This window comes from Takifugu flavidus, chromosome 7 (assembly GCF_003711565.1).
Source record: "Takifugu flavidus isolate HTHZ2018 chromosome 7, ASM371156v2, whole genome shotgun sequence".
Lineage (NCBI taxonomy): Eukaryota > Metazoa > Chordata > Actinopteri > Tetraodontiformes > Tetraodontidae > Takifugu > Takifugu flavidus.
The window spans coordinates 5,987,695-6,012,838 of record NC_079526.1 but is presented as its reverse complement, the minus strand read 5'-3'; the positions used below and the strand labels follow the sequence as shown (position 1 = coordinate 6,012,838).

The 25,144-nt window shown below is 48.6% G+C and overlaps 1 protein-coding gene across 1 annotated transcript; it reads right to left on the bottom strand.

Moving 5' to 3' along the window:
* Positions 1-1,069: 1,069 nt before the first annotated feature.
* Positions 1,070-24,984, bottom strand: hcn2b (hyperpolarization activated cyclic nucleotide-gated potassium channel 2b). The gene is made up of 8 exons (XM_057038239.1): positions 23,700-24,984; positions 22,629-23,052; positions 18,622-18,783; positions 12,772-12,990; positions 8,648-8,794; positions 8,322-8,562; positions 5,574-5,738; positions 1,070-4,357 (listed from the first exon to the last, which is right to left on the bottom strand). Exons 1-8 carry the CDS (start codon positions 24,464-24,466, stop codon positions 3,384-3,386), a joined length of 3,099 nt encoding a protein of 1,032 aa, XP_056894219.1. The 5' UTR covers positions 24,467-24,984; the 3' UTR covers positions 1,070-3,383.
* Between the last annotated feature and the right edge of the window lie 160 nt (positions 24,985-25,144).

The window sequence follows — 25,144 nt, the reverse complement described above, 5'->3', positions numbered from 1 at the left end:
ATTTTTTTTGTCTCCGTTAACTAAACGGCAAACCTCAGCGGCCTCCAACCCGCCTCCCGCTGCTGTGCTAAAGCCTGTAAGTAACAACTCCACGAGATGAGAAAGCCGCCTGCCGCAGCCCAGTGTGGGGTCGAGACCACATCTGGGGGACAGAGCTCAGACCTGGAGTCCACACCAGTGTGAACGGAGCCGTCCGGTTCGACCCGCTTCAGCGCCAGCAGCTGCTGGTGACGAGCTGACGCTCAGCAGGATGAGACGTTCACTGACTCCCCAACAAGCATCAAGTAAAATGAACCACAAAGACCTCAACCTTCTATTACATGAGGCCGCTCGCACAGAGATGTGTCTGCACCAGCTCCACTCTCCGAGAACTTGACCACTCACTCACACTCAGAGCTCTTTGATGTCTTTGCCAGGCTCTCCTGGGATATCTTCTCCCCCCTCTATGGCATCACCAGCACTTCATACTCAAAGGGGAGCAGATGACCCTGTGGGGCCTCCTGCAGGGGGCAGTACAGTACTGGCAGCTGTGTGCCGGTGTCCTTCATCTGACCTTCCATGAGATGGACAGGTTCTGATTGTTGACGAAAATGCATCTATATTTCATAGTGGAAAGATTAAATATGATCATTAAGAGGAGGGACTTCTTAATACATCGCCTTTGTAAGGATGAATAAAGCTTTAAATCTTTTTTTTTTCTCAAGAATGGAATGGGTGGAGGCTAGAAAGGCTTAAATCCCTCATTAAACATTCTCTGATTGTTTGCTTGGTGCAAACAATCATGGGAATCTAGGTTAACATGCTAACAGTCATTAGCAACCGCAGGTTGCTAGATGCATTTGTTTCCACAAATGCATCCTGGACTATTTCTAGTCTGGAGATTTGCTGGTGCAGATTTATTTATGAGGAGTGGGGAATGCTGCACCTTCTCACTCAGGCACCCGGAAACGCATCTTTTCATGCTATTTACAGGATGCATTGAAAGAAAAAAAAGTCGCCCAGCGGAGAAGACGGGCGCTCGCCGCGTGTTCATGCAGTTTCCAGCGCCGAGCTTTCACAGAAGGCAGAGTCATAGTCAAATACGCTTTATTTGTTTTCTCCTCACACACGTCCCGCGGCAATACAACCGACGTTTCCATCCTACAGACACAACAATAATATAGCACACGTAGGTGACTAGAGTGTATGCTAGGCACTAGGGACACAGCGGACATATTCTGGGCAGAGTGGACCAGAAAAGGGGATTCGGAGCTGCTGTCTTGTGTTAAAAACAAGGCAGGAAGCAGCAGGGGGGGAACCGGTGAATGGAGGACGGGTGTGAGTGTGATACTGCATCATCAGAGAGGTGAAGCTGAAGCAGCTGGTCCGAAAATGAAAGTGGGATCTTTTGAGAGGCTCCCATCACCTCCTTCATCAGCCCTTGAGGATGAACCGTTGCCTCCGCCTGCTGTCCTTATCAACCATCAGATTTGTCACAAATGAGGAAGAGGGCAGGAGATCTGGGATCTGCCGCGGAGATCTGGGAAACATGCATACGGGTGGTTTCCTGCGGTTAGTAAAGCAGATCCCATCCTCTGAGACAGGATAATATACAAAGTTCAGAGTCACACACGGCTCCAAATGTTAATTTAGTAAGCGATTACAAAACGTTCCGCTGTTACAGTTTCAGTAAACTAGCTAAATAAATATTCTGCACATAGAACCAACAAGAAGAAGTTATTATCAAACCAGATTAAAATCCCAAATGTTTTAGAAATATTAAGTCTGAGAAGCCAGATGATAGGAAATTACACATCCGTGGGCCTCACCAGAACGTCTGCATGAAGGAGTCCTCGTTCCGTTATTGCTGAGTGTTTAGCATCATTTCGGTGCACTGTTGTCCTGCTCTCTCCTTTGTATATGACACCTAACAACACACAGGGTGCGTTTGCACAATTTACAAAGAAAGTCCCGGCCCGAAAGAGTTACTTTCTGTCATTTTCTGATTGCATTACTGTTTTCTTCCTGTTCTTTTGTTCTGGCATCCATCCGTCTCTGCTTCTGTGCACTCTTGTTCTCCACTTTTGCCACCGATCTGAGCTTTGAGGACAGAACGCAGCGGTACCTCCAGAGCAGCCTCTAGATTCATTAAGTTTCAACCCCCAAATAGGTTCCACGGGGCATAATTTGGGTCGAATACAAACACACAAAAAACAGTTTTAGAATCCTTAAAAAAAAACCTTGACTGGAAACTCTCAAGGTGGAAAACAAACACGCCAAACACCAATCTCAGGGGCGGGGCTTAGAGTGGGCAGCCTATAGTAAAAACCCATTTGAAGGAGAATAACACAAAACATCAGGGTCCATCAAGGGTTCACACATTTTCACATTCATTATTCAGTAATGGTTTTGGCCATTAGTGAGGAGAATTAAAGGTGCAGCAGAGAAGACACACACACACACACACACACCTCACCTCAATGCTCCAGAAATGCTAGCAAAAGCTTTTTCTCTGCTACACTGACTAAAACATCATTATCATTTATAAGAAACCGTCTAAAAAGCTGCAGCAGCCAAATGTAAGAAAATGTGTTCCAACATTAGCACGTGTGTTCGGCTCGCTCACATCTGGCCTCCTGAGAAGAGCATCTGGCTTTTGTTTTGTTAGCAAACAGACCTCAGCTTGTGGCGTTAAGAAATTCTATGTAAAACAGAGAAAAGAAGCATTTGGCCTGATCTAGAGAATTTTATTTATGATGTGGTTTAAAACCAACAAAATTGGTTGAAAATCGCTAAAATACTCTACAAAGATGCGCTCAGCATCGCCGAGTGCTCTAATATTAATATTACATTTGATGAGTTGAGTCGCTAATGAGCAAACACTGACTTATTTTAAACAAAAGACAAAAAAGTCCTTTAGTTTCAATAAAAACAGCCAATTTAACAGAATTCTAGGACTCACGATTAGTCATAAAACCTACACCCTACACATCCTTTTGGCTTTTATAGCATCTTTTATACCAAGACTAGATTTGTGGTACACGTGGCAGTTAATTCCCATTCAGGTGGCGCCCTCTGATACCTGAATCAGGTCCCTGATTTTTAAAGTCGGATTTGGCTTTGAATGAGAGGGGAAATGAAAGAAAAGTCGAGCGGTTGTGTCCCTGTGCAGCGGAATACGACAAATAAATACGCTGGGAGGGGAAGGTGCTACTGGGCCGCTAAACGTGCGCAGCTACTCTGTCTGGGAGCGGAAACTCCTCAGCGCTCCACTCAGAAGTCCCCACTTTAGTCTGTTTCCTTCAGCAGTCCTACATTCATCAGCGAGACCAGGAACCGGAGTAGAAAGAGCAACAAAATCTACTCCTGCAGTCAAGACCCTAGTTCAGTCAGAGATAAGTGGATCACAAGTTTGAGGATAGCCTGGATCTCACTTTGATGTGATCTGTCTCGGGAATGCTGGATATGGAGTCCTTCTTGGGCAGTCCAGGGTCTCTCAGACCCGTACCCACGCCCCCTACCACCAGCCCCACACTGGCACCGAAGCTGTGTGCAGACCCTGGCAGGGAGCCTACAGGGAAGGCCCCCACAGACATCTGGTGGGGCAGCACCACCCTGTGAACCACCGCGCTCCGGATGCCCGCGTGGCCCGACGGGGTCTGAGGGGGTCCAATGGATGTGGAGGAGACTCGCGTTGACTGGGGTGGACTCGGACCGTGCGGCTGCGCTCCCTCGTGGGGCAGCGAGGGCTGGGAGGCTGACAGTGCCCTGGCGTCCTGGCTCAGGCCCCCCATCGGCAGGGAGTGGGTACTCTTGTGCGTGCTGGGCCTGTGGACCGGGCTGGATAAGTGTTGCTGGGTGAGAGAAAGCTGGGAGCCTGAAAATGGACCCGCCAGGCCACTGGATCCATACTGGAAAGACCGTCCTCCAAAGGCTAAGGGGCTCTGGACGGGGGGGCTGCACAGCATGGGAGCAAAGGCACCAGAAGCGAGGAGCTGGGACTGCAGCGGGGAGGATGAGGCTGGGGTGGATATGCCTTCAGTCACTTGGAGTCTCCTCAGCATCCTGGGCGACTGGAGTCCTCCTCCCCCACCCGCAGAGGTGTCCTGGACGGGGGGGCAAAAGCTCATGGCTACGGCCTGCTGCAGGGAGGCGATAGCTGAATTCTGTGGCTGTGCCGTCGGGCCCGAGTGCGGAAACATCCCTCCGAGCAGGGGGGGAGTCAGGGACATGGCCCGCGGTCGAGGAGCGTCCACCTGCTGGACCATCTCCCGGTCATATTTGACGATCTCCTGGATCATCTCGTTCTCGCGGTTGTTGAAGACGCCGGAGTTGAGATCGTGTTGAACTTTGTTCATCAGGATGGAGTTTTTCTTGCCTGCAGAAACACAACAATGACACCTTTGAAGAACCGGACCCAAGACAAGACAAGCCCTGCTACCTGTGGTGCCCATTCCGCGTTTTGTTAGCTTCATTTGTTGGCGACAGGTCTGATGTTTTTACATTGAGGAGTAATTCAGCCTCCCACAGCTCCAAATTCTACACATTTATGTCAGTCAAAATTCACTTTTCTTCCTGTGAAAAGTCTCATTTCCTTTAGAGAAAAGGGGCATGAAGAATGGAGCTAGCTGCAGCCTGCTAACTGAATTGTCCTGGAGAAAGCGGGTTACACAGGTTCAGCTAATACTTCTAAGTAGAGAGCTGGTGCCCCCCGAGAGACCTGAATCCATCTCAGAGGGTTTATTTGGGTTTTGAGGCCTCAATTTCCGCCGCTGTCACGTCAGTGAGCCTGATGTGTTTGAGTCGGAACCCTGCTGAGAGGAGAATTTAGACATTCTCCTCACTGGCGTGAGGCTCAGGTAGGATGATTGAAGAACTGAAGCGAGACAATTCCCTCCGTGACGAAGCGAGGGAAGCGGCTTATTAGCAGAAGCGGCGACTCCACGGATCTGATGCGCGAGGAGGCGTTGCTAATGGCGAGCTGAGGCAGACAGGTACAATTTATAAACGGCGGCACCTAAAATTCAAAGGATCTGATGCGAGGAGACGTGGGAGGAGCCACCCGGGAGGACGTTGTCATCCGTTTTCTGTGCATGTATCAGCTGATTGCGCTGCGGGTGGTGCTGCCGGGCCTCTGCCCAGCTGGGCTGTCGGTACACCCGGAGACAAATGAGGATGATTTTAAAGGTCAGTCGGGGCTAAAACTAAAATCACGCTGCCGGGGAACGAAGTGGGATGGGACGCTGTGGTTTCTGGCCCTCTGGCGTCTGCCCCTCCCCCACGTGAGGGGGGCAGCCGTGTGCAAATTGAACAGCACGTGTAGCGCCTCATCAATCCATCGGCTAAACCGAGGCCCAACCGTCCCTCTTTGTTTCTCTATGCCAATTTCGGGAATTCTCGCGACTGCAGTATGGCTGCCATGGCAACGGCTGGCGTATACACTCCTTCCATCCCCATTTCAGTAAAATCTGGATATCTGACATCACTTCTTCTGCCTCCATCATCGTGACTTGTGTTCCTGCGCGTTGATGACGGATCAACAGCAACTTAACTGACCGACGTTATCGTATCGGCGTCCGATCCGCCGCTCTTACCGATCCTGTCCAGCCTGTCGATGGCGACCGTCTCGAAGGCCCTCCTCATCATGGGATACTCCTCCAGCACCTCGTTGAAGTTGTCCACAGAGAGCGAGTACAGGCGGCAGTAGGTCTCCGCCTGCACACTCGCCGTCCGTCTGCCGCGGGTCAGCAGGCAGATCTCTGATCGGGCCAGAGGAGATGAGTCAGAACACAGAACGTCATCCTGCACACTGGTTAATCATTTACACCAATGAGATCAAACCACTGATCAGCATATTAAATAAAGTAAGGAGATGAAGGCACTTTTGATCCTTTGGTACTCGCTTAGATAGATTTGTGTAAAAATGTTTGGCTTTTGGGTACTTTGGTCATGGATTAAACTGTTCTGTCAAATGAAAATGCTTTTTCTGTGGATGGGAGGCGGCTTATTACGTCTAGTTTTAGCATCCAGGAGCTCCAGCTGTGGAGATCCAGCTGTTCGCAGGATTTCAGCTATAGTTGCTAGGGTTTCATAACTTCACATGTTCTAACTGGATGTCAAACTGGTGACGTCTGTTGAATCAGATACTCTTGAATAGCTTTGTGATCAGTACTCATTAACTCTAATGAGGTTAAAACCGTTTGAATGGACCAATTCCAGCTGTTTCGTACATAAAGGCCACTATAGTGGGCAGTTTTTCAAAGGCTGCTCTTTTGTAGACGTGCCGGAAAAGACGGCCAGTAAGAATCTTGGCTTAAGTTTTCATAATTCATGCATATAAGGGTTAATGAAATTTTCAGGATCTGTTGCTCATGGGCCAAGGAAGAGCTCATTAAGTTTTGACAATGTTCCCAATTCTGGAGGGACTTTGACCTTCGATCTTCCAACCATCAGAGCCAATGGGCTCTGCTTATACAGCAACCAGCTACTGTTATGTAAGCCTATATATAAAACTATGGGCGTGCATCACGTGCACGTGCCTTTTTTCCAGTATAAAATTGAGCCCAGTTTTCTAAGTGCTGTTCCTTCTGAACTGGCTGCTGTCACTGACTCACATTTAAAACAAAATGTGGGTTTCAGCACCAAAAGCTCTAGTTTTGTAAGTGGCAAAATGCAGGACTCCCCCTCGTTCCACCGTTCCATAAGCTGCCACTGGGGATCCTCCTGGTTCTACGTCAGCACAACAAGCATTTGCATGTTGCTAGCATCATTAGTGGGACGCACTGGGAGAAGGAAACCAAAGTAGTCATCAGCGCTGCATTAAAATGCTGCTCAGGCCAGCAGGAGCCCTGTGATTCTTCCATCAGTGATTATATGAGCATACGGCCGTCTAACTTTCCAATGTTTTCCCCAGATTATGTTGTTTTCCTATTGAGTAAAAACTCCAAATACCTAAACTCCACCACCGAGCTCTCCCCAAGTATGAAGGCATGCCAGCGACTGACCGCCTTTGTTTGACGTTATAAATGGTGTGTGACCACCATGGTGCTGCGCTAATTAGGTGTTATTAATTGGGCGTGTGTGCACTGTGTGTTTCCACTGAAGCGACGGCCCCCGGGCACATCAGCACTACTGCCGCTTAACGCTGATGTGGATGCAGGGGACATCACAGGGTGAAAATGCTGATCAGACTGTGTGTGTGTGTGGGTGTGTGTGTGTGCGTGTGTGTGCGTGTGTGCGGGGGGGAGCTGTGTGGGATCCATGTGCTGACAGAACACAAGCTAGATGTTGACTAACTGTTAATAATAATGTGGATATGACAGGATGGGATGGGATGGGATGGGATGGGATAGGATAGGATAGATAGGATAGGATGGGATGGGATGGGATGGGATGGGATGGGATAGGATGGGATGGGATAGGATAGGATAGGATAGGATGGATGGGATAGGATAGGATAGGATAGGATAGGATAGGATAGGATAGGATAGGATGGGATGGGATGGGTGGGATAGGATAGGATCGGATAGGATAGGATGGATGGGATGGATGGGATAAGATAAGATGGGATAGGATAGGATGGGATAGGATAGGATAGGATAGGATGGATGGGATGGGATGGGCTGGGCTGGGCTCGGCTCGGCTGGGCTGGGCTGGGCTCGGCTCCGCTGGGCTGGGCTCCGCTCCGCTGGGCTGGGCTCGGCTCGGCTGCCCTGGGCTGGGCTCGGCTCCGCTGGGCTGGGCTCCGCTCCGCTGGGCTCGGCTCGGCTCGGCTGGGCTGGGCTCGGCTCGGCTCGGCTCGGCTGCCCTGGGCTGGGCTGGGCTCGGCTCGGCTGGGCTGGGCTGGGATGGGATGGGATGGGATGGGATGGGATGGGATGGATGGGATGGGATGGGCTGGGCTGGGATGGGATGGGATGGGATGGGATAGGATGGGATGATATAGCACAATATAGCAATTAGGCTGGATAGGAATGAGAAAGGATCATCTAGAATGGGACGGCCAGGATGCGATGTTTTAGACAGTGCTAAGCTAGACTAGGTGAGACATCGGCCATTGGGTCAACAGCCAATTGACCCAATGGCCGATGTGTTCTTGGTGACACAGTACCAAAGACTAAATAATCACAAATGTTGATTTAGACATGGGTGTTGACACCTCAGAAACAACCACCTTTGGTCTGAGGTGGTTTATAAGTCTGTAGTTGGGAACTACGACCAAGATCGCCGATGTCCAACAAGATTTGAACAAAATAGAAATCTTCTTCGTTTGGATTAAATCCAGAATAACGTACTCAGTTCTAATGTGCTGACAGGAAACAGCAGAAGACAACGCGACGTACCTCCAAAGTAGGAGCCATCCATGAGCTTCATGCTGATGTTCCCTTTGGTCAGGATGCTCACCACCCCGTGCTGGATGAAGAACATCTTCTTTCCGATGGTGCCCTCTCTGACGATGTAATCTTTGGGCTGGAAGACCTCAAACCTCAGCTTGGTCAGCATGGCCGTCACAAAGTTGGGATCGGCGTTGGCAAACAGCGGCATGGAGGCTACCAGCTTACGGCAGTTGAAGTTGACGATCTCCTGCAGGAGGACAGGGTGGCAGATTTCCCAAATGTCAAAGTGCTTCCCAGTAAACCTTTAAGCAGAGCAGCGGATGTGTTGCTACCTCCCGCAGAGGCTCGTTAAGCTCCTCCAGGATGCTCTCTTCGTCAAACATCTTGCCTTGGTATCGGTGCTCGTAGTAGTCATGGATTTTCTGTCGGAAGTCTGCCGGTAGTTTGTGGAAGGACATGTACTGCTCCACTTGTTTGTACTGGAGAAACACAGGAGGTGAGGCAGTGGTGAGGAAGGCTGGTCTGATCCCTCACATTTATCATCTCGTTCGGGCCACGTTCTCGGGACGTCCCGCTCAGGACCGAACTGAGAAATCCTGCGTGTGAGATTGACAGCCGCGGCTGTTCGCTAATAGCATGTTGATTTGCATGAACGCGGACTGCATGTTCACTTCCCTCATCCCATCATGACGCTCCAGAACACATTTCACGCCTGAATTGTGAGGCGGACTGAGGAGGCCACCGCATCCGCCTGGGAATAGACCTGCTTCCCGCTCTGCACACACGGCGTTTGTTTCATTTACTGGCCATGGCAACACTCGTATAGATAGAGCTGTACAGGGTCATAAAAGTGGGGGGGGGGGCCCCCGGAGAGCTGTTCACTTCCTGTTACATCAGCAGCTGATTCGCTGACACAGACAGTCAACCAGAGCTGTTTTCAACCTTTTCGCTGCTGGGGAACAGAGCCACAGATCAACGTGGACGTCCCTCTGAAATATTACATAAGACGCGTGTGTGTGTGTGTGTGTGCGTGTGTGTTAGGAGTGTGAATCATCCCACTGAGGGCTCTGGCTCCATCTTGGGGGGGTCAGGTCCAGCCGTCTGCTGTCCGGCCTCCACGGCAGAGAAAAGGCGCAGCTCTGTTTATTAATCTCGCAGTGTGAGTTAATAACGCCGCCGTGGTGTTTCTGGGAACCTGGACAGTTGTGATTAATGAGGACGCCCCCCAAGTGTGGAGGACCAGCCGGGCGTTGATGATAACCATTACAAGGCTTTAGCGCCGCCGCGGCTAAATGAGTGTGCAGGAAGTCTGTTCTCTGCTTTTAAATCATCCCTTTGGGTGAGGGTTCGAACCGGCGACCCTCACAAGCTCAGCGATCGCACATTATTATTTATTTGCTTCTATTGTGGTGAAAAAGCTGTGAGAATTCCAGGAGAATCCACATTTTGCCTCTTTTTTTCTCCACTGAGGTGTTGAGGACCATTTTATTCTAACGCACAGAAATGAGAGATTTCCTTATTTATGGTGTAAAGTTTAATCCCAGTCCGCCTCAGTCTTAATTAGCTGCTCCACTTCAAGGGTAATTTGGCAGTAAAACCGTCTCCAATCATCCATTCACATTTTTGTGTCCTTAAAGGTTTCTGCCTTAAAACCAGGCAATTTCTGCCAAACCAAGCGGAAAGACCTGTGAAAAGAAGACAAATCAACTGATTTAACTTGATAAATTTGCCGGCGCCTGCTTGCATGTCGGCCTCGGGAACGCCGCCGCCGACTCCAGCAGCCTCCAGCTCGCTCAGTGGGGCGTGAGGATGAACTGGGAGGCTCCTATTAAGCCTTCCCTGCCTCAGGATCAGCGCGTGGCACTTTCAATTAAAGTGAGACGATGTCTCTCTGACTCGTCTGTTGTTGACGGAGATGAGATTTATTAACTTCTTAATTTATTAACTTCCTCATGAGAACTAACTGCTAACAGGCTATTGTATAAGCTGGTAAAAAAAGGCTCCAAAATAAACAAACTGGAGATTTGTGGTCAAAAATGCAGATCAATCCGGGCAGAGGAGCTTCTGGTGGATGAAACACTAATAAATACATTAGATTTGGTAAATCCAATTGGCTGCCCTCGGCCTCTGGACTTGCTTAAGAGCAGCATGGAGTTTTTTAAAGGATATAAAGTCTCCAGCTTGTGGCTTATGAGCATGATGTACGACTGTCAGCGTAAGCTGCTGCAGAAGGCAGGGAGAAATTGAATTGGCCCGCGCATTAAAGGGCTGTATCAGTGAGTGTCAGGGCTCAGGACGGGGCCAGTCACGCATCTGTGTGTGTGTGTGTGTGTGTGTGTGTGTGTGTGTGTGTGTGTGCATGTGTGTGTGTGTGTGTGTGTGTGTGTGTGTGCACTGAACGGAGACATGCATGGCCAGTCCTGATCTCCAGGTTAAAACCAGACGTGATGTCAGTCTTCTGGTGAAAAACTCCATTTCTAGTTGGTTACTGATGACTTAACGTCTCCATCTCCACCCCCTGGATTGGCGCTCTCCACCAGAGGCCACAGGAGTCACCTCTTGCCCCCCCCGCTCCCACACGCTGCTCCATTGCATCGGGGGAGGAGAAGGGGGAGTGCGGTTATATAATGGCTAATGCCCCCTGTCCATGTGAGGTGTCTGCTGGCAGATGGTGGGTTGCCGAGCGTTCAAGGGCGAATGGACGGATGAAAGAGGGCGTGTGGAGAAACACACCCGCCACCTCAGTGAGGTGGCCAGACACATCAACTGAGGATGGATACGCAAATTTAAACGCAAAGATCGGTAAAAGAGCTCTCAGCTACATCCAAAATCTGGCTGAGGGGATATAATTATCTCATTTCCTGTTGCTGTTGCTGCTTTTTCTTGCTTTAGCTCCAGATTAATCAGATTAAAAGATGTGACAAGTGAGCGTTAATGGCCTCTCAGTTTAAAAGTCATTGAGTCGTAAAGGACAGCGAAAAACACACCTAAAAAGCTCCAATTAGCGTTAGCATAAGATTATTTAGTGGCACTTGTATGTAAAATGGAGTTGGAAAGCCTCTCTGCAGTATTTCTCATGAACATTTCCATCTCTTATCTCCAACTTTCTGTGTTTGTCTCTACATTACGTCCCTGGGAAATAGGATGGAATTGCTAACCAAACAACATGTGTTGGTTGCGATAAAGCTTTTTTCTGATGATCTGAGTGTAAATATTCAGAATCCACGTCTGCCTCTGCTCGCCGGGGTCTCTGCCCATAGAAAGACGCTCGTCACTGCACGTGTTGCGACATCTTGGTCTCACAACCAAGAACAGCGCTGTTTACTCTGTGTTGTGTCAACACGGCTCCACCATGTCGCTAGCATTGCTATCTTAGACAAAGAATGTAATTTGTGGGTTCCAGCCCTTTGTTCCATCTGTTATCTGACGTTTCTGGGCAGCACGTGTTTCAGCCCAATGGCTAATGATGAACAAATAGTTATGGCCGCCAGCCTCTCAGGGTGGTCCACACTGCTCACAATTTGAAGAGGGATGGAAGGGACGTTAACGTCTCGTCTGTGCGAGTGACGGACAGCAGAGGAGAGCGCCTCATCGGGGTCTGAGGACACTGAGCAGACACGGCGCAGAGACTGTGTCGCCCTTTAAACGGGGGGAGGCTTCCCCTCTGCAGCTGAGATGGCAGCCAGGCCCGGTCCAGACGAGCCGCGGCCATGAATAATGAACTAATGGAACAGATGTTGTCTCCCTCAAAGCCGGTTAGAATCAAACCGGCAAAGCCTCTCTGATCTGACGAGCGTGTCCATGTCGTCACAGGGGACAAATGCTGGAGATCACAGTGGCTCCTGATTATTAGTCACAGGTGCATCACCTGGATGTGGGGCAAAGTAATCCCGTCACTCAGCCTGAATTACACACTTGTTACTGCGCACTATGTTTACACGCACAGCTACTCTACGTTGTAGCTTGACTGGGGCCTTTAATTGGACTGTTGTCCGTGTCCTGAGTGCAATCGATTTATTGATGAAATCATGTCTCCTCTGTTTCCATAGGTGGCCATTTGCACTGTTTCAGCCTGTATTGGGCCATGACCTTTTGACCTTTGTCATCACAGACCACAGCAGTAGCCATCAGCAAGCAAGCTAACATGTCACTGTTTCTTGTTTTTCTTCCCTTGTAGCTAAATTAACATAACGGTGTGTTTTTTAGGTGTCATGTACACCGCCTGACTTTGATGTCGCCCCTCTGACAGCATCCGTCCCGCCCACCTCACGGAAACAACGCAAGCCACCACATACTGTTCCAAATGGGAACGTGCCACATAAAACTGAGCATGGTTTTATGGTTTAACACTGCAAACATTAGCTTACAGCTGCAACCACATCTGCAGTCATGTCCTCATCGGGTCCCTCAGCTCCACCACCTGCGATGCTGAACACTCCGGTGACGCAACACTCACCTTTTCTTGGTACTGGCGTCTAGATGAGTCCAGCGATTGGATCAGAGCGGTGGCGTGGCCGATAAACATGGCGTAGCAGGTGGCTCCGACGATCATACTGAGCATGGTGAGCCAGATGTCTGACATGCTCTCTGGAGCTTGTCTCCCATATCCAATACACAGCATGTGGCTCATGGCTTTAAAGAGGGCAAAGGAATAGAGCTCGCTCCAGGAATCATTCTGTAGGCACAGAGGGAGGGGAGACGTCAGAGACAGAAATCAGGCGGCAATTTAGCCCAGACAGACTACGAGGAACAGAGGAGACGAGAAGAATCGACGTTAAACTCTCGTTCAGAGCCTCCTTACTTCTTCCACGTATCAGCGGTTTTGACCCAGTGACCCCCTCAGATCGTTAACGAGGAGCCGCAGAGCAAGAAGAGGTAATAAACACTGTAAATGTAAAAATGAGAAGCCTTCAGAACCTCTCAGTAAGCTTAATGGAGCAGAAGAAGAGTGTTAATGAAGCATCTGGGTGTCTTCGCTGCAACATCCAGTCAACTTTAATTGTGGGGGTCAGGGTGCTGGAGCTCACACCATCGCACTGAAGGGCAATTTAGAATGTTTTTGGCCTGTGGGAGGAATTGGACTGCCCAGAAAACCCACACAGCCCACATCTTCACTAGTTTGGACTAGTTTGGCATTTAAATCTGGACACTGAAAAGGCCTCTTTAGCTGTAAAATGAAATAACCTTCACATTCCCACTTCAAATGCACAATTTTTTCCATGTTTTATTCATTTTTTTCTAACTTTATTTTATTTCACCATCTTAAAATCAGGAAAGGAACCAGTTAACTGTTCCAGTTCAGCCCAATGATTGTATTTAACTAAAGACAGCGGATCAATAATCACAGAGAGCCTCGGTGCTGCTCTGTCACATTCTACTTTGTTGAACACATGCGCGTGCTACAGTGCTGCTATGATGTCATCAGCTAATACAGCTATCACTACTGTTTCATGCTTACTTAAACTTCAGTGACCAAAACCACGACCCAGTCACCATAAACAGGGTCGGCCCTCGGATTTTGGTGGCCCTAAGCAAGATTTTGTGGGCCCCCAAACACTCACAGGGCACCCGCTACATGACACACACTGCTCCTAACTGAATGAACACACATGCACATGAATTAACAAGAAATATCTGTATTTTAAATTAATGCATCGGTGTGTTAAAAGCATATCCGATTTTGAGAACCAATTAAATTGAAAAGAAAAATTAAAAATAAGAAACTGGGGGGTGGATTCAGAGTGCAAACCTTCACCAAGCAGCTCACCTCCCCACATATTGTAGCTTACATCCAGGACGGTCAAAATTATAATTTTATTATATTATAATTAGTCAATAACTCCCTGAAAACATTATATTGAGAATCTTATTACGTTTACCCATAGGGAGCTATCATATTTATCTTCCATGCCTACGTTTTACCTACGCAGAAAATGCAATTTTCTTAGAGCAAAATTTTACAAATTAGCTAATCGTGCAAATATTTACAAAGCGTAGAAACCAAATGGGTAGCCTGAAACCACTTGGGCTAATTTGGACTATTAACTTGGTCAATATTAAAATAATAAATCAAAACACAAATTTAATGTTGCAATAAAACATTAGTAGCTAGTTAAGGAGTAAACTAGACTCTTAGTCATGTTTATTGGCCTCTGGTAGTTTAATAAATTCAATAGCTTTTAAAAACGTGCATCATAAAATAAAAGGATTAATTATCTCTGTGCTTATTTGAGATATACTGCCTGTAAGGTCTGTTCGTATTCCAGTTTAAAGATTAGATTGTAATATAAATATAAATACAAATAAAGAATATGCCGAGAAACAAAATTGCATTGTAAAAATGTCTCCAATGTGTGTGTGTGTGTGGGGGGGGGGTTAGCAAGCCCTGACAAGCCTTATAAATTTATCAGCCAGTTTATTACTAAGATTAATAACCTGCTGATACAGTTGACGGTGTCGCCAATGAGACGTAACAGTGTCTCATCATGCTGTTGTGATGAGTGCTAGCGTGCAGGAAAAATAGTATCGATTTATTCCTTTCAGTCAGATTAAAGAGTCACCTTTTAACATACCTTTATCTTGTCTTCTTTCTTCTCCATTATTCTTTTTTCTGTTTTTCAGCACCACTCCTAAATATTCTTTTAGGAGCCATTTCTAATGTTTGTAATTTCCCCCACCCAATAAACAATGACACAACATTACCCACAATGCCCCATTTGCCCAACGCTGACGATGCCATGTCACTATGGACACGCATGGAGAAGCGAGGGGCGACTCCCAAACGGACTTTCTTTACTAGTTTATTATTCACCTCAGTACTAATATGTCTGTTTGATCAGATTTGTGAGTTTAGCATGGGGAGTGAATAAACAGCACCAGTTTGTAGGTCTCCGCCTTTAACTAATATTGGTTACTGTCGGCCGTAACCATGGCGACACTGAAAGGCAGACAAACTCATGCGTACATACGTAATTGCTCAACCGTAACACACTTCCTGAGAGAAACTCCCTGATGGATTCTAATGCGTAACAACCGTCGGACAGAAGACACTGCTCTACCTGCCAGAATAAACCAACAACGCTTCGCCCAAGATGAGCAGGGAATCTTGCTCCCTGACCAGGAGGCTGTGGACGTTGCATTTCCCCACACTGATGCTCTGCAGTGAAAATGGCCAATTATTTTGCCAAAGTTCTGTTGAACCGTTCCAGCTCCTCCAGCTAGCCTGCAATCGGTCCTTCGGTTTCCTTGAAGGACATCAACCAACGGAGGGCTGAGTGACCAGTCCGGACTAGAGCAGTCCATACTAATAGTACCTGAAGTGGTCTATGGCTCTCACCACAGCAAGAAGCTATCTGTGTGTCACACAGCAGCACCGTCCAGCTTTTTTGAATGTCCCATCCCATCTGGCTCAGCAGCGTCCCCATTCCAACATCGCTGGGGTCTGTGTCCAGCACAAATGGCAGGCTGAAGTCCGAGTAGACGAGACCTTCCCAGTGCGGGATTCAAGCCAACACCTTCTGCATTGCACAGGCCAAAAGAGAGCTGCCACAACCCTCTGCTCATATAAGCCTTTGGCTCCTGCACGCACCCACAGAGATGATCCAGAGAGGAGAACAAGGATGACCCAGACTCCAAGGTCTGGTCTAGGTATTTATCATTGCAGGGTAGTGGTAAAGGTCTTTTTGTCACGCTGTTTATTGGCCAACATGACCAGCACATTGGAGGCCTTGTGTGGATGGTAGAGTCGCAGCCCCGACCAGCTCAGTTAACTCTGAACACCCAAGCTGATTTTCACCACAAGTGCTGCAACAGCAACAACAGCAGCAGAGCAGCAGCAACAGAGCAGCAGCAGAGCAGCAACAGAGCAGCAGCAGAGCAGCAGCAGCAGAGCAGCAGCAGCAGCAGAGCAGCAGCAGAGCAGCAGAGCAGCATTACAAGGCTTCCTCTGTGAGGCAAAGAGCCGACTGGAGTGTGCTGCTGTGCTCTGACCAGCCTGCAGCCTCTACTGCGGCCAGTTTGAACTGGGCGTGAAAGGCCTCCCAGTTCGCCAGAGTATTTTGGCTTCTTCACCTGGAGCCTCATGCATCCCTTCCCACATCACTTTTAGCAGGCCTACTTGTGCCAGCCGGCCCCTCAGCACTCCTCAGGCTGAACCCGGCTTCAGTGGTGCAGGCTACATGCTCCAAATCACGGACCAGGTCCGATCTGGACCCCTCCCCTTCATCACCTGCCACGGAGGTGTCGGAGATTGCTGTCATATTTCCATAAAAGATGGTGGCAAATGAGACTGTGGAGTTTTACTTCTGACACCAATCCTAACATTACAGGGGCGAGGGTGTGCACGGCAGCAGTTTGAAGGATTCTTCCTTTAATTAATATCGGTTACTGTAGGCTGTAACCACGGCAACACAGAGCGCACACACTCAAACTTAGGCTCACACATGTTATTGCAAATGTATCAACAAGTACTCAACCATAACACACCTACATAACAAACGTCGGACATTTGACTCCGATCACAGAACAAACCAAGAACCACGATATCCTAAAATTAAGAGAGGGACAAAAAGCAAATCACACACTGGTTGTGTGTAATTTGGTGGTTGTGACCCTAAAGAATGCATAGAGTGTTTATGCCAGCCCTAGACACAAAGACTGACTTTATTTAAATTACTAGCATAAAGAGCTTCCTAAGCGTAGCCAAAATGAAAACTAGTTCTATGCTACAGCGAGACGGCTGGCAACAACAGTCCTGCTAGCTGTAGCTGCGGTGAGTATGTGATAGCATCGGATTAAACGTGACACATCGAAGAGCTGTCCCTTACCACTGGAAATAACAGCCTTCATAGTAACACAATCAACTAATTGTGGAGAGAATTAGAGGGGCGTGTGGGAAGGGGCAAATGAAATTAGCTGTGTTCACTTCATTCTCCGGCGGATTTTGGTGGGCAGTGTGATGGTAAAGATATGCGTGAGCCGCATGACAACCATGCAGAAGAGGCGTCTCGACGCTAGCTCGCATTACCGCAAATGACTGTGTTGCGTTTGATCCCCGCGTCTCTCTGAACAAATTAAGATGTAGAAACGTTGATATGCAGCATTTATCAATGGTGTCCATGTCAGATTAGCTCAGCGTGCTACCTCAGAGGGATTCATGTCGCATTACTGAGATCAGTCCCACTTTATTGTGTGTCGCAAAGGAGCCTGTTAACGCTGCAGGTAATTGCACTCGCTCACATGCACCTCCACCTCAGCCAGGGATCCTGGTAAGTGTCCATTGTTCTAATCTGGGTTGACGGGCCTGCAAGCAGCCACCTCCCATCAGTAATTGAATGAATGGAGGGATGTCTTCATTAAGGCAGCTCTTTCCAGAGGCCCCTGCGTGCATGAGCGCAGGTGATGGAACCACATGAACAGCCTCAATTACGGCAGATCGCCCGCCGTGAAATAAAGTCTGAGGAGCTGAGAGGAGAGGAACTTTATTCTAATGCCGCTGGTCCGGCAGGTGGACGTAAACCGGACAAAAGTACCCGTCAGCGTTCTCCTAAATGATGGAATGGATGAGTTCATTCAGAGTGACCTTTTCCTGCTGCCTGAATCTGAATGTGAAGATCAATAAACACATCTGGCAGGTTTCTCCACAGTGCTCTGAAGCTCAGAAGAGTGCAGAGAGGTGAGGAAATACAACTAACACTATCATCACCATCATGAATCATTAGAATATATAGAATAGGATCAGAAAGTTTGAGTTGGAGGTCAGAAAGTTGGGGTGAAGGTCAGGCTACATATTCTAAAAATGAAAGTCGTATCTTTAGAACTAGCTCCAAGTGGTGAACTTGTGACTGTGGGGCAAAAGATGAAGAGAAACAAGTCTCTTGGGGCAGCAGACATGAGATCCATCTGTTCCTGATCCTACCACCCCCCCACCCCCACCCCAACACACACACAGAGTTGACTTTTATGATGAGATATCTTTGAGACCTAAATGTCTCAACGTTTCTTGATAACAGCAGCATCCTCAGGGTCCAGGATGGAACCAAACCTGGCAACCGTGCGACAAACACATGAACCAGTCTTCTGAACTTCCTCGCTCACAACTGCACCGCGTTCCCTTCCAGGTTCCGGTCGAACCTTCCTGGAAATGAATGTGAGCCAGAGCTTCCTCCTCTGTCAGAGGCTCTTGCTCCGCCCTCTGAACTCCAGATCTACTTATTTTGATTATTCAGGACATCCAAAACCTGAGGAGGAGTGATCGCTGGAGTTCAGATCTGCTGTAGAACAAAGAGTAAAGCCAGAGTTTGCTCACCACCATCTTGTTGAGGGAAACCCAGCAGTCGGATGGGAAGTCCTGCAGCATGGGCACCAGGAACTGGAGGCAGCCGTCCCAGTGGCACAGCAGCAGCATCATCCCGATCAGGTTGAATATTCTCATCACAGCACTTGCCAGGTCATAGGTCATGTGGAAGATCTGCCGAGAGGGACAACAGAGAGGACGTGTGACGGGAATGAGAATCAGCTCAAGTTTCTGGAGGCCCGACTTTTGAGTGCGTGTGTGTGTGCGAAGTGTTCCCATGGTGAGGGGAGAATGAAGCTCACACCGAAATGAGGCGACCTGGGCGCCAGTCCCAACCCTGCCCTGCCCTCTCTCTGCAATAGGAGCGTTATCTCCTTTCTCAAGAGCCAACTTTGCCTCTACCGATCATCTTCGCACAAACACAGCTTGTGGGTGTCAGAGAATCTCAACCGATGTTCTTGACTGTTTTAATATGTCCAGCGGTGCGTAGAAATGTCACATGAACACGGTTCATGCCCATTAGCTTGAGTGGAAGTGTTGTGCGTTCGCCATCTCTCTCGGAGCTGAGCTACTTCCTGTGGCGCTGAACAAGGCGTTCCCAGCCAGTCCGCAGCTGCACCACGACCACGATGATCACTGATAAATATCAATGCTGCACCTGTCCAGGAGCAACTTGAGGTGTAATTTACAACAATGGTTGGATGAAACGCCATCCAGAGCGCCATCCTTTCCTAGCGAGCTGTAGAGCAACACGCTCTTGGTCACCCTGAAGATCTCCAGCCTGGTTTCAGAGCAAACCACAGAACCAGACATCTTCTACAATAAATCACAACATGACAAGTTTCTCATGTGAATCTGATCTGTTTATTTTGATGGTGTCCTGCTACCAGACTCAGTTATGGTGTTCCACAGGGTTCTGCACTTGGACCGGCTCTATTTGATTCATACATGCTTCCTTTGGCTTCATCAGCATCCATGATCTTCACTGCCATAATTGTGTTATGTCATTTCCTGTTCTGTTGACCATATGCAGCTGTCCGTCTCTGTCCCTTAAGGCTTTGGAGACTGGAGTTACTGGGGATGACATCCCAGCACAAGTGGGAAGAACCTGAGAGGCACATTTGAGAAGGATTCCTCTTCCAGCTCACATTGAGAAGGTTTCTATGTCTAATGTTAATAGGAATTTAAAAGTATCCAAATTTACGTTTGAACTTCAGACTCATATATTGATATTTTTAGAATTAACTGGTTATTTCATGAGACTTTTGTTGGTCTTAAAGAATTATTATAGTTCTCTGATCATCTCTGATCAATAGTTTTGGCTACTATTTGATTTTTTATTTTGATATATTCCCTGGGGGCTTTTCTATGGAAGGGACGGAGAAATGTCAAAGAGAACTGGGTCAGCATCTATGTATTCAAGGAATACATATATTTATGTGTACTGGGATTCATGCTTCAGTGAGTTTGATGTGTTCCTACAGAAAAAACAAAAGCTTGAGACTACATCTTAAATGTGAATGAGGCTAAGCATGTGTGCGTGTGTGTGTGTGTGTGCATGCGTGTGTGCGTGCGTGTGTGTGCGTAGGAATGATTAAGAGTGAACATAATTATACATTCACACAGCAGAACTCAGCATTGGCTTTAATTGTTCACACACACACACACACACACACACACACATTAGTATTTATTCATGAGGTCTTCACAGTGTTTTTCACTCATTAGGAGACCCTAACCCAGTCCAGATGGGGATCTGTGGACTGACCCAAAGCAGAAGCACATTACTGACGTGACATTTATGGACCTTTGTGTGTTCCATGCTTCATTAAGAACCTCGCCATCTACATCAGTCTACTCGACCTGCTAACCTCAAACCTCGTTGACTCTGGTGATAGTAGAGGGCCATTTAGGAGGAGGTTACGTGCATGAAGCAATACTGAAAAGATACATTTAGAGGTGGGAAAGCTGGTTTCTTTGTGGCTGGGGGTATAAATACTAGCATACTTTTGGCAAAAGTTTAATTCCCCTAAAGATCCAAAGAGGAGCCAAAGTAAAAACTTGTGACCTTTTTACCTTCACACCAGGTCGTCCCAAAGACCTGAGGCCCAAAATCCCAGATCGGCTTGAAATGATGAATGTCTTAAATCAGACAGGTCAGGTCGGTCAGCTCCCCTCTAAAGCCCGGGTGCTAACCACTCATGTCCGGGTCAATGAAGCATCCAGGAGTGTTCTAGGCTGTGTTCCAGTTCTCAGATCACGTCCCCATTCACTCGCAACCACCCTTCGCATCCCCTCAGAACAGCGGGGGCCTGGTCCTGCACTCGTTGGCCGTCTGGGAAACACACCGTGAGCCCCCCCTCCGTGATAAGGGAGTGTTCCCGTCATGATTAATGTGGCGCCGGGACTAATGTTCCCCCTGACACAGAACAGCACCTGACCATGTGTCACTGTCAGAGCCACAATCTGGGCCGAGGCACGTTACCGTGACCACAGACGGAGCCCTCGCCGCTGCACCTGGGCGAATATACGATGACCCAGATATTAACAAAACTACTGTTTGCATTTGAACCCCCCAAAGAAGACAAACGCAAAGAGTTAAACTCATCTTGAAAATGAGGAAGGCGAGACACACATTTGCCACACAATCCAACCTATAAATGATCAAGCTAACTTGAGCTAACGTGTCTGGCCGCAAGCGCATTCACGAAACGGCCACATTTGGCATCGTCTCTTTCTGAATTAGGATGTTTCATGCAAATGTTTCTGAGAGTTGTCACAATATTTGTTCTCTTGGGTTTGCATGAAACAATCCAGCAGGCATTCTGGGATTATTGCCGACACACAGTCGTGTTTACCAACATTGTTTAGTTCCGATAAATAAGACTCCTCTCACTCTTGCCAACATGTGAGGAGCATTTCTGATTGGGGAAATTGCTCTGGCTATTTCTAAGCGTGCTTATCTCGGTTTACACACACAGACACCAAGACACACACACACACACACACACACACACACACACACCACACACACACACACACACACACACACACACACACACACACACACACACACCAGTCTATTCAAAGATCATGTCAAAACTAAAGACAGTTAAACTGGGCTCATGCTCGTGCTCACGCACGATGTCGATCAGCATTATGTACCCGACTGGCCCACAAAGCTCACAAATTATCTCCACTGAGGAGAGCTTTGAAATCCGCAGCTGAGCCGGGCTGATTCTGGTGCTGCCGGGCTGAGGGGAAATGAAGCCGTGCAGGGGACAGACTCCCGAGTCGGAGCCGAGCAGCACTGAGACGCGAGCGTTGCCGGGGAGCTCCGATTACTGCGGGAGCCGCAGTTCTTTTGAGGGTGAGGGGGATCAGATCTGAGGTCCAGATGCTCATTAGACCCTGTGCACAGGTGAGCGTCTGCCTAAGGCGTGCAGGGCTTAAAACCTGAGGGGGGCGGTTTTAATATGCAAACAGCAGCTCAGACCTGGAGCCCTGTGCTGAACTCCAGCGTGTCATCAATTATTAAGGTGCTCAAAATGCAACTTGGTGCAGGAACGTCAGCGATCAATAACAGCCAGAGCTGATCCTGCTAACGGGGCCCGTGTATTAATGCCAACAGCACAGTTATTACATAAAAATCTGCAAAAGCTGTTGGGTTTGAGCAGCGGTGTGGGGACTGTGATGTAGGAAGTGTGAAAGTCACTGAATTACTGTCTGAAATCACCTTTATTGTTTGTTTTGGGGCTTTTTAAATCTCCGCTGCAGGAAGCAGCCTCGGCGAGAGTTTGGACACGCTGGCCTTGCTCGTCTTATTAATGAAATTGTCTTCTCATCTGATAAAACTCTGAACAACTTTTCTTTTAAATCTCATCGTTAATCAGCCACTAACGCGTCATCCGAGTCTTTCCGGTTACGTCAGACTCGTCTCTGCTGAGCTGAGATTACTCCAACTAATAACATTTCCTAATTTGTTGTCCCCGGAACGCCAACCGTGAGACGCGGCCTACCTCCTCCCATTGGTGGATGTAGCGGATGAGCCTGGACAGCCTCAGCAGACGCAGCAGGCTGAGGATCTTGGTGAAGCGGACGATGCGCAGCGCCCGGGCCGTCTTGTACACCTCCGAGTCGATGCCCTTCTCCACGATGAGGAAGATGTAATCCACGGGTATGGACGAGACAAAGTCCACCACGAACCAGGTCTTCAGGTACTTCTTCTTGATCTTGTCGGGGTCCAGGATGATCTCGGTGTTGTCCTCGAACACGATGCCGGTCCTGAAATTGAGCACCAGGTCCATGAGGAAGAACGTGTCGGAGATGACGTTGAAGATGATCCAGGGCGTGGTGGTCTCGTCCTTGAAGAAAGTGATGCCCACGGGGATGATGATCAGGTTGGCCACCATGAACATCAGCATGGTGAAGTCCCAGTAGAACCTGGAGGGAACCAGACCAGTGCTGAATCAGAGCCACGTGCCTGACACCTCATTTCTTTTTACGTGACACAGCAAAATCACGCCCCGGGAACGCAATGACTCGGCAGTTTTCACTGTTTCCTGAGCAAACATTTGGAAAATACCAAACACAACGTCATCGCCATCTGAGGGGGATCTCAGAAACAGCGGTGGTATTTTGGTTCCTCCACTTAACTGACTGATTCTCCGTCCGTGCAGGCTGCTCAGGCGACCCTGCTGCAGGCCCCAGGGCCCACGGAGGAACCGAAAAGGCTTTGCTGAGTCATGACACCATAAAGATTCATAATTTCAATGGAGGAACCAGCCTTTGAGAAACTGGACTAGTTTGAGAAACAACCGCATGCAGCAACTTTTTTTTTCCTGAATTAAAAGTGCGTTTTAACATAAAACACATTTAACAGCCTCTCTGGTGCCTCCAGAGTCCCACTACACTAAAGACGATAAATAAATGCATTTGCACTTGAAAATAAAACAGATTTCTTTCACAGCCAAAAGTTTTGATGGCCAATTTCTTCATAAAGGCAATTGTTGTTTTGTCCTATTGACATATATTTGGCTGTTTTGCGTTATTATCATGTGTCAGCAGCGGTGTTCCTGTCTGCCCCCCACCTGAAGTCGCTGTACGGGTGTATGATCCAGTTCCCGGCTGACTTGACGCGCTCCTGCTCCTTCTCCACCGCCTTCTGGCTACCGAACATGCGCAGGGAGAATTTGTTGACTCCGGGCTGCAGCATGGAGCTGAACTGCCGCTGCATGTAAGTCTGGTTCCCCCTGGACTCCCCGTCATCCGGCCCGATCTGGGACCCATCCTCGGCTTTGGAGAAGGAGATTCTTGAGTTCTTTGAATGCTGACTCAGGGTCTGTCCCTTACCGGCAGGCGCGTTGGAGAAGGAAACTCTGGAGTCCTTTTTCTCCGACGTGGCCGTGGTTTTGACCTCGGCCCCGGGCCCCTGGCTGAGGGACCCGGCAGAAGTGACGGAGCCGTCCATGACTGCAGCCGTGCCGTCTTCAGCTGATGGTGTGGTCACTCCATCCGCCCGCCTCTCTTGTCGGGATATAAGAGACGAGAGGCTCCCTGAACTCGTGGGGTCCCTTCTACAGTCTCCGTTTTTGTTGCATATCATTCCGATGGTTGCGGCTCCTACCACGCCTGCCCCTGACTCCGAGTCCCCTCCACCTCTGCGCTCTGACTCTGATCCAGCAGCATCCTTCTGGCGCAGCAGAGCGCAGCCTGCGCTGTCACTGACAGGTGCCGAGTCCTCCCCTCGAAGGAGGCACGGCTCTTTGTTGTAGGACTTTTTGCGCGTAATGGACGCAGCTCCGCCTCCTGGCACAAATTTCTTTATGCTTTTTCTCAATTCCTCCACTGCTCCCATGACCCTCGCGTCCGGACGAACTGGCTCCTGAACATCTTGTGTTCTTGATCCTCCTCGGGTTTAAACAAAACCCGCACCTTCAACCTGGCGGGGGATGCTGGGGCGGCGGCGGCAGGCAACAGTCCTTCCTCTCCACACACGCCCGTGCGCGTCTCTATGGCTGCAACCTGCCTCCTGTTGTTGTGTGCGTGCGTAAGAGATAGATAATAACGGGCTGCACAGCTTCTACTCATAAGAGTCTCTCCCGTGTCAACAAAGCAGGACCCACCCATCACCTGAGGAGAACTCCATTATCCGAAAAGTGATATTCAATTTCTCGTAAAATCGTATTTAACCCAGCATGACAAGTCGCGGATCTTCTCTTGGCCTCATTTTAAAAAATAAATTATAAGCATTAGCTGGTAAACATTAATTTCTCTCTCAGGTTAATCACAACTGCGGACCATTTCTCCACTATTTTAAAGGAGCGGAGCAACAATTTCTGCCTGTTGCTTCCGTTTGAGTCTCCAACAGTGTCCGCGACCGCTTCCATTCCTGGTGAAATGGCGCCATCTTGCGAAGAGATGCGCACATGACAGGCAGGAAATTTAAGGTCGCCGGTGGATGACGTCATAACCAATGCTTCAACTCTTATTCAGATAGCCCCAGCCCTTAAATAAAACCAATGACGTCTGGTGA

What these genes read in the sequence shown, in the direction of transcription:
- hcn2b (XM_057038239.1), bottom strand. Translation starts at nt 24,466, where the DNA reads ATGGGAGCAGTGGAGGAATTGAGAAAAAGCATAAAGAAATTTGTGCCA. An exon ending in CACCCGTACAGCGACTTCAG is followed by an intron (nt 23,053 to 23,699) that starts GTGGGGGGCAGA and finishes GGTTCCCTCCAG; the next exon opens with GTTCTACTGGGACTTCACCA. An exon ending in ACATCCACCAATGGGAGGAG is followed by an intron (nt 18,784 to 22,628) that starts GTAGGCCGCGTC and finishes CCCTCTCGGCAG; the next exon opens with ATCTTCCACATGACCTATGA.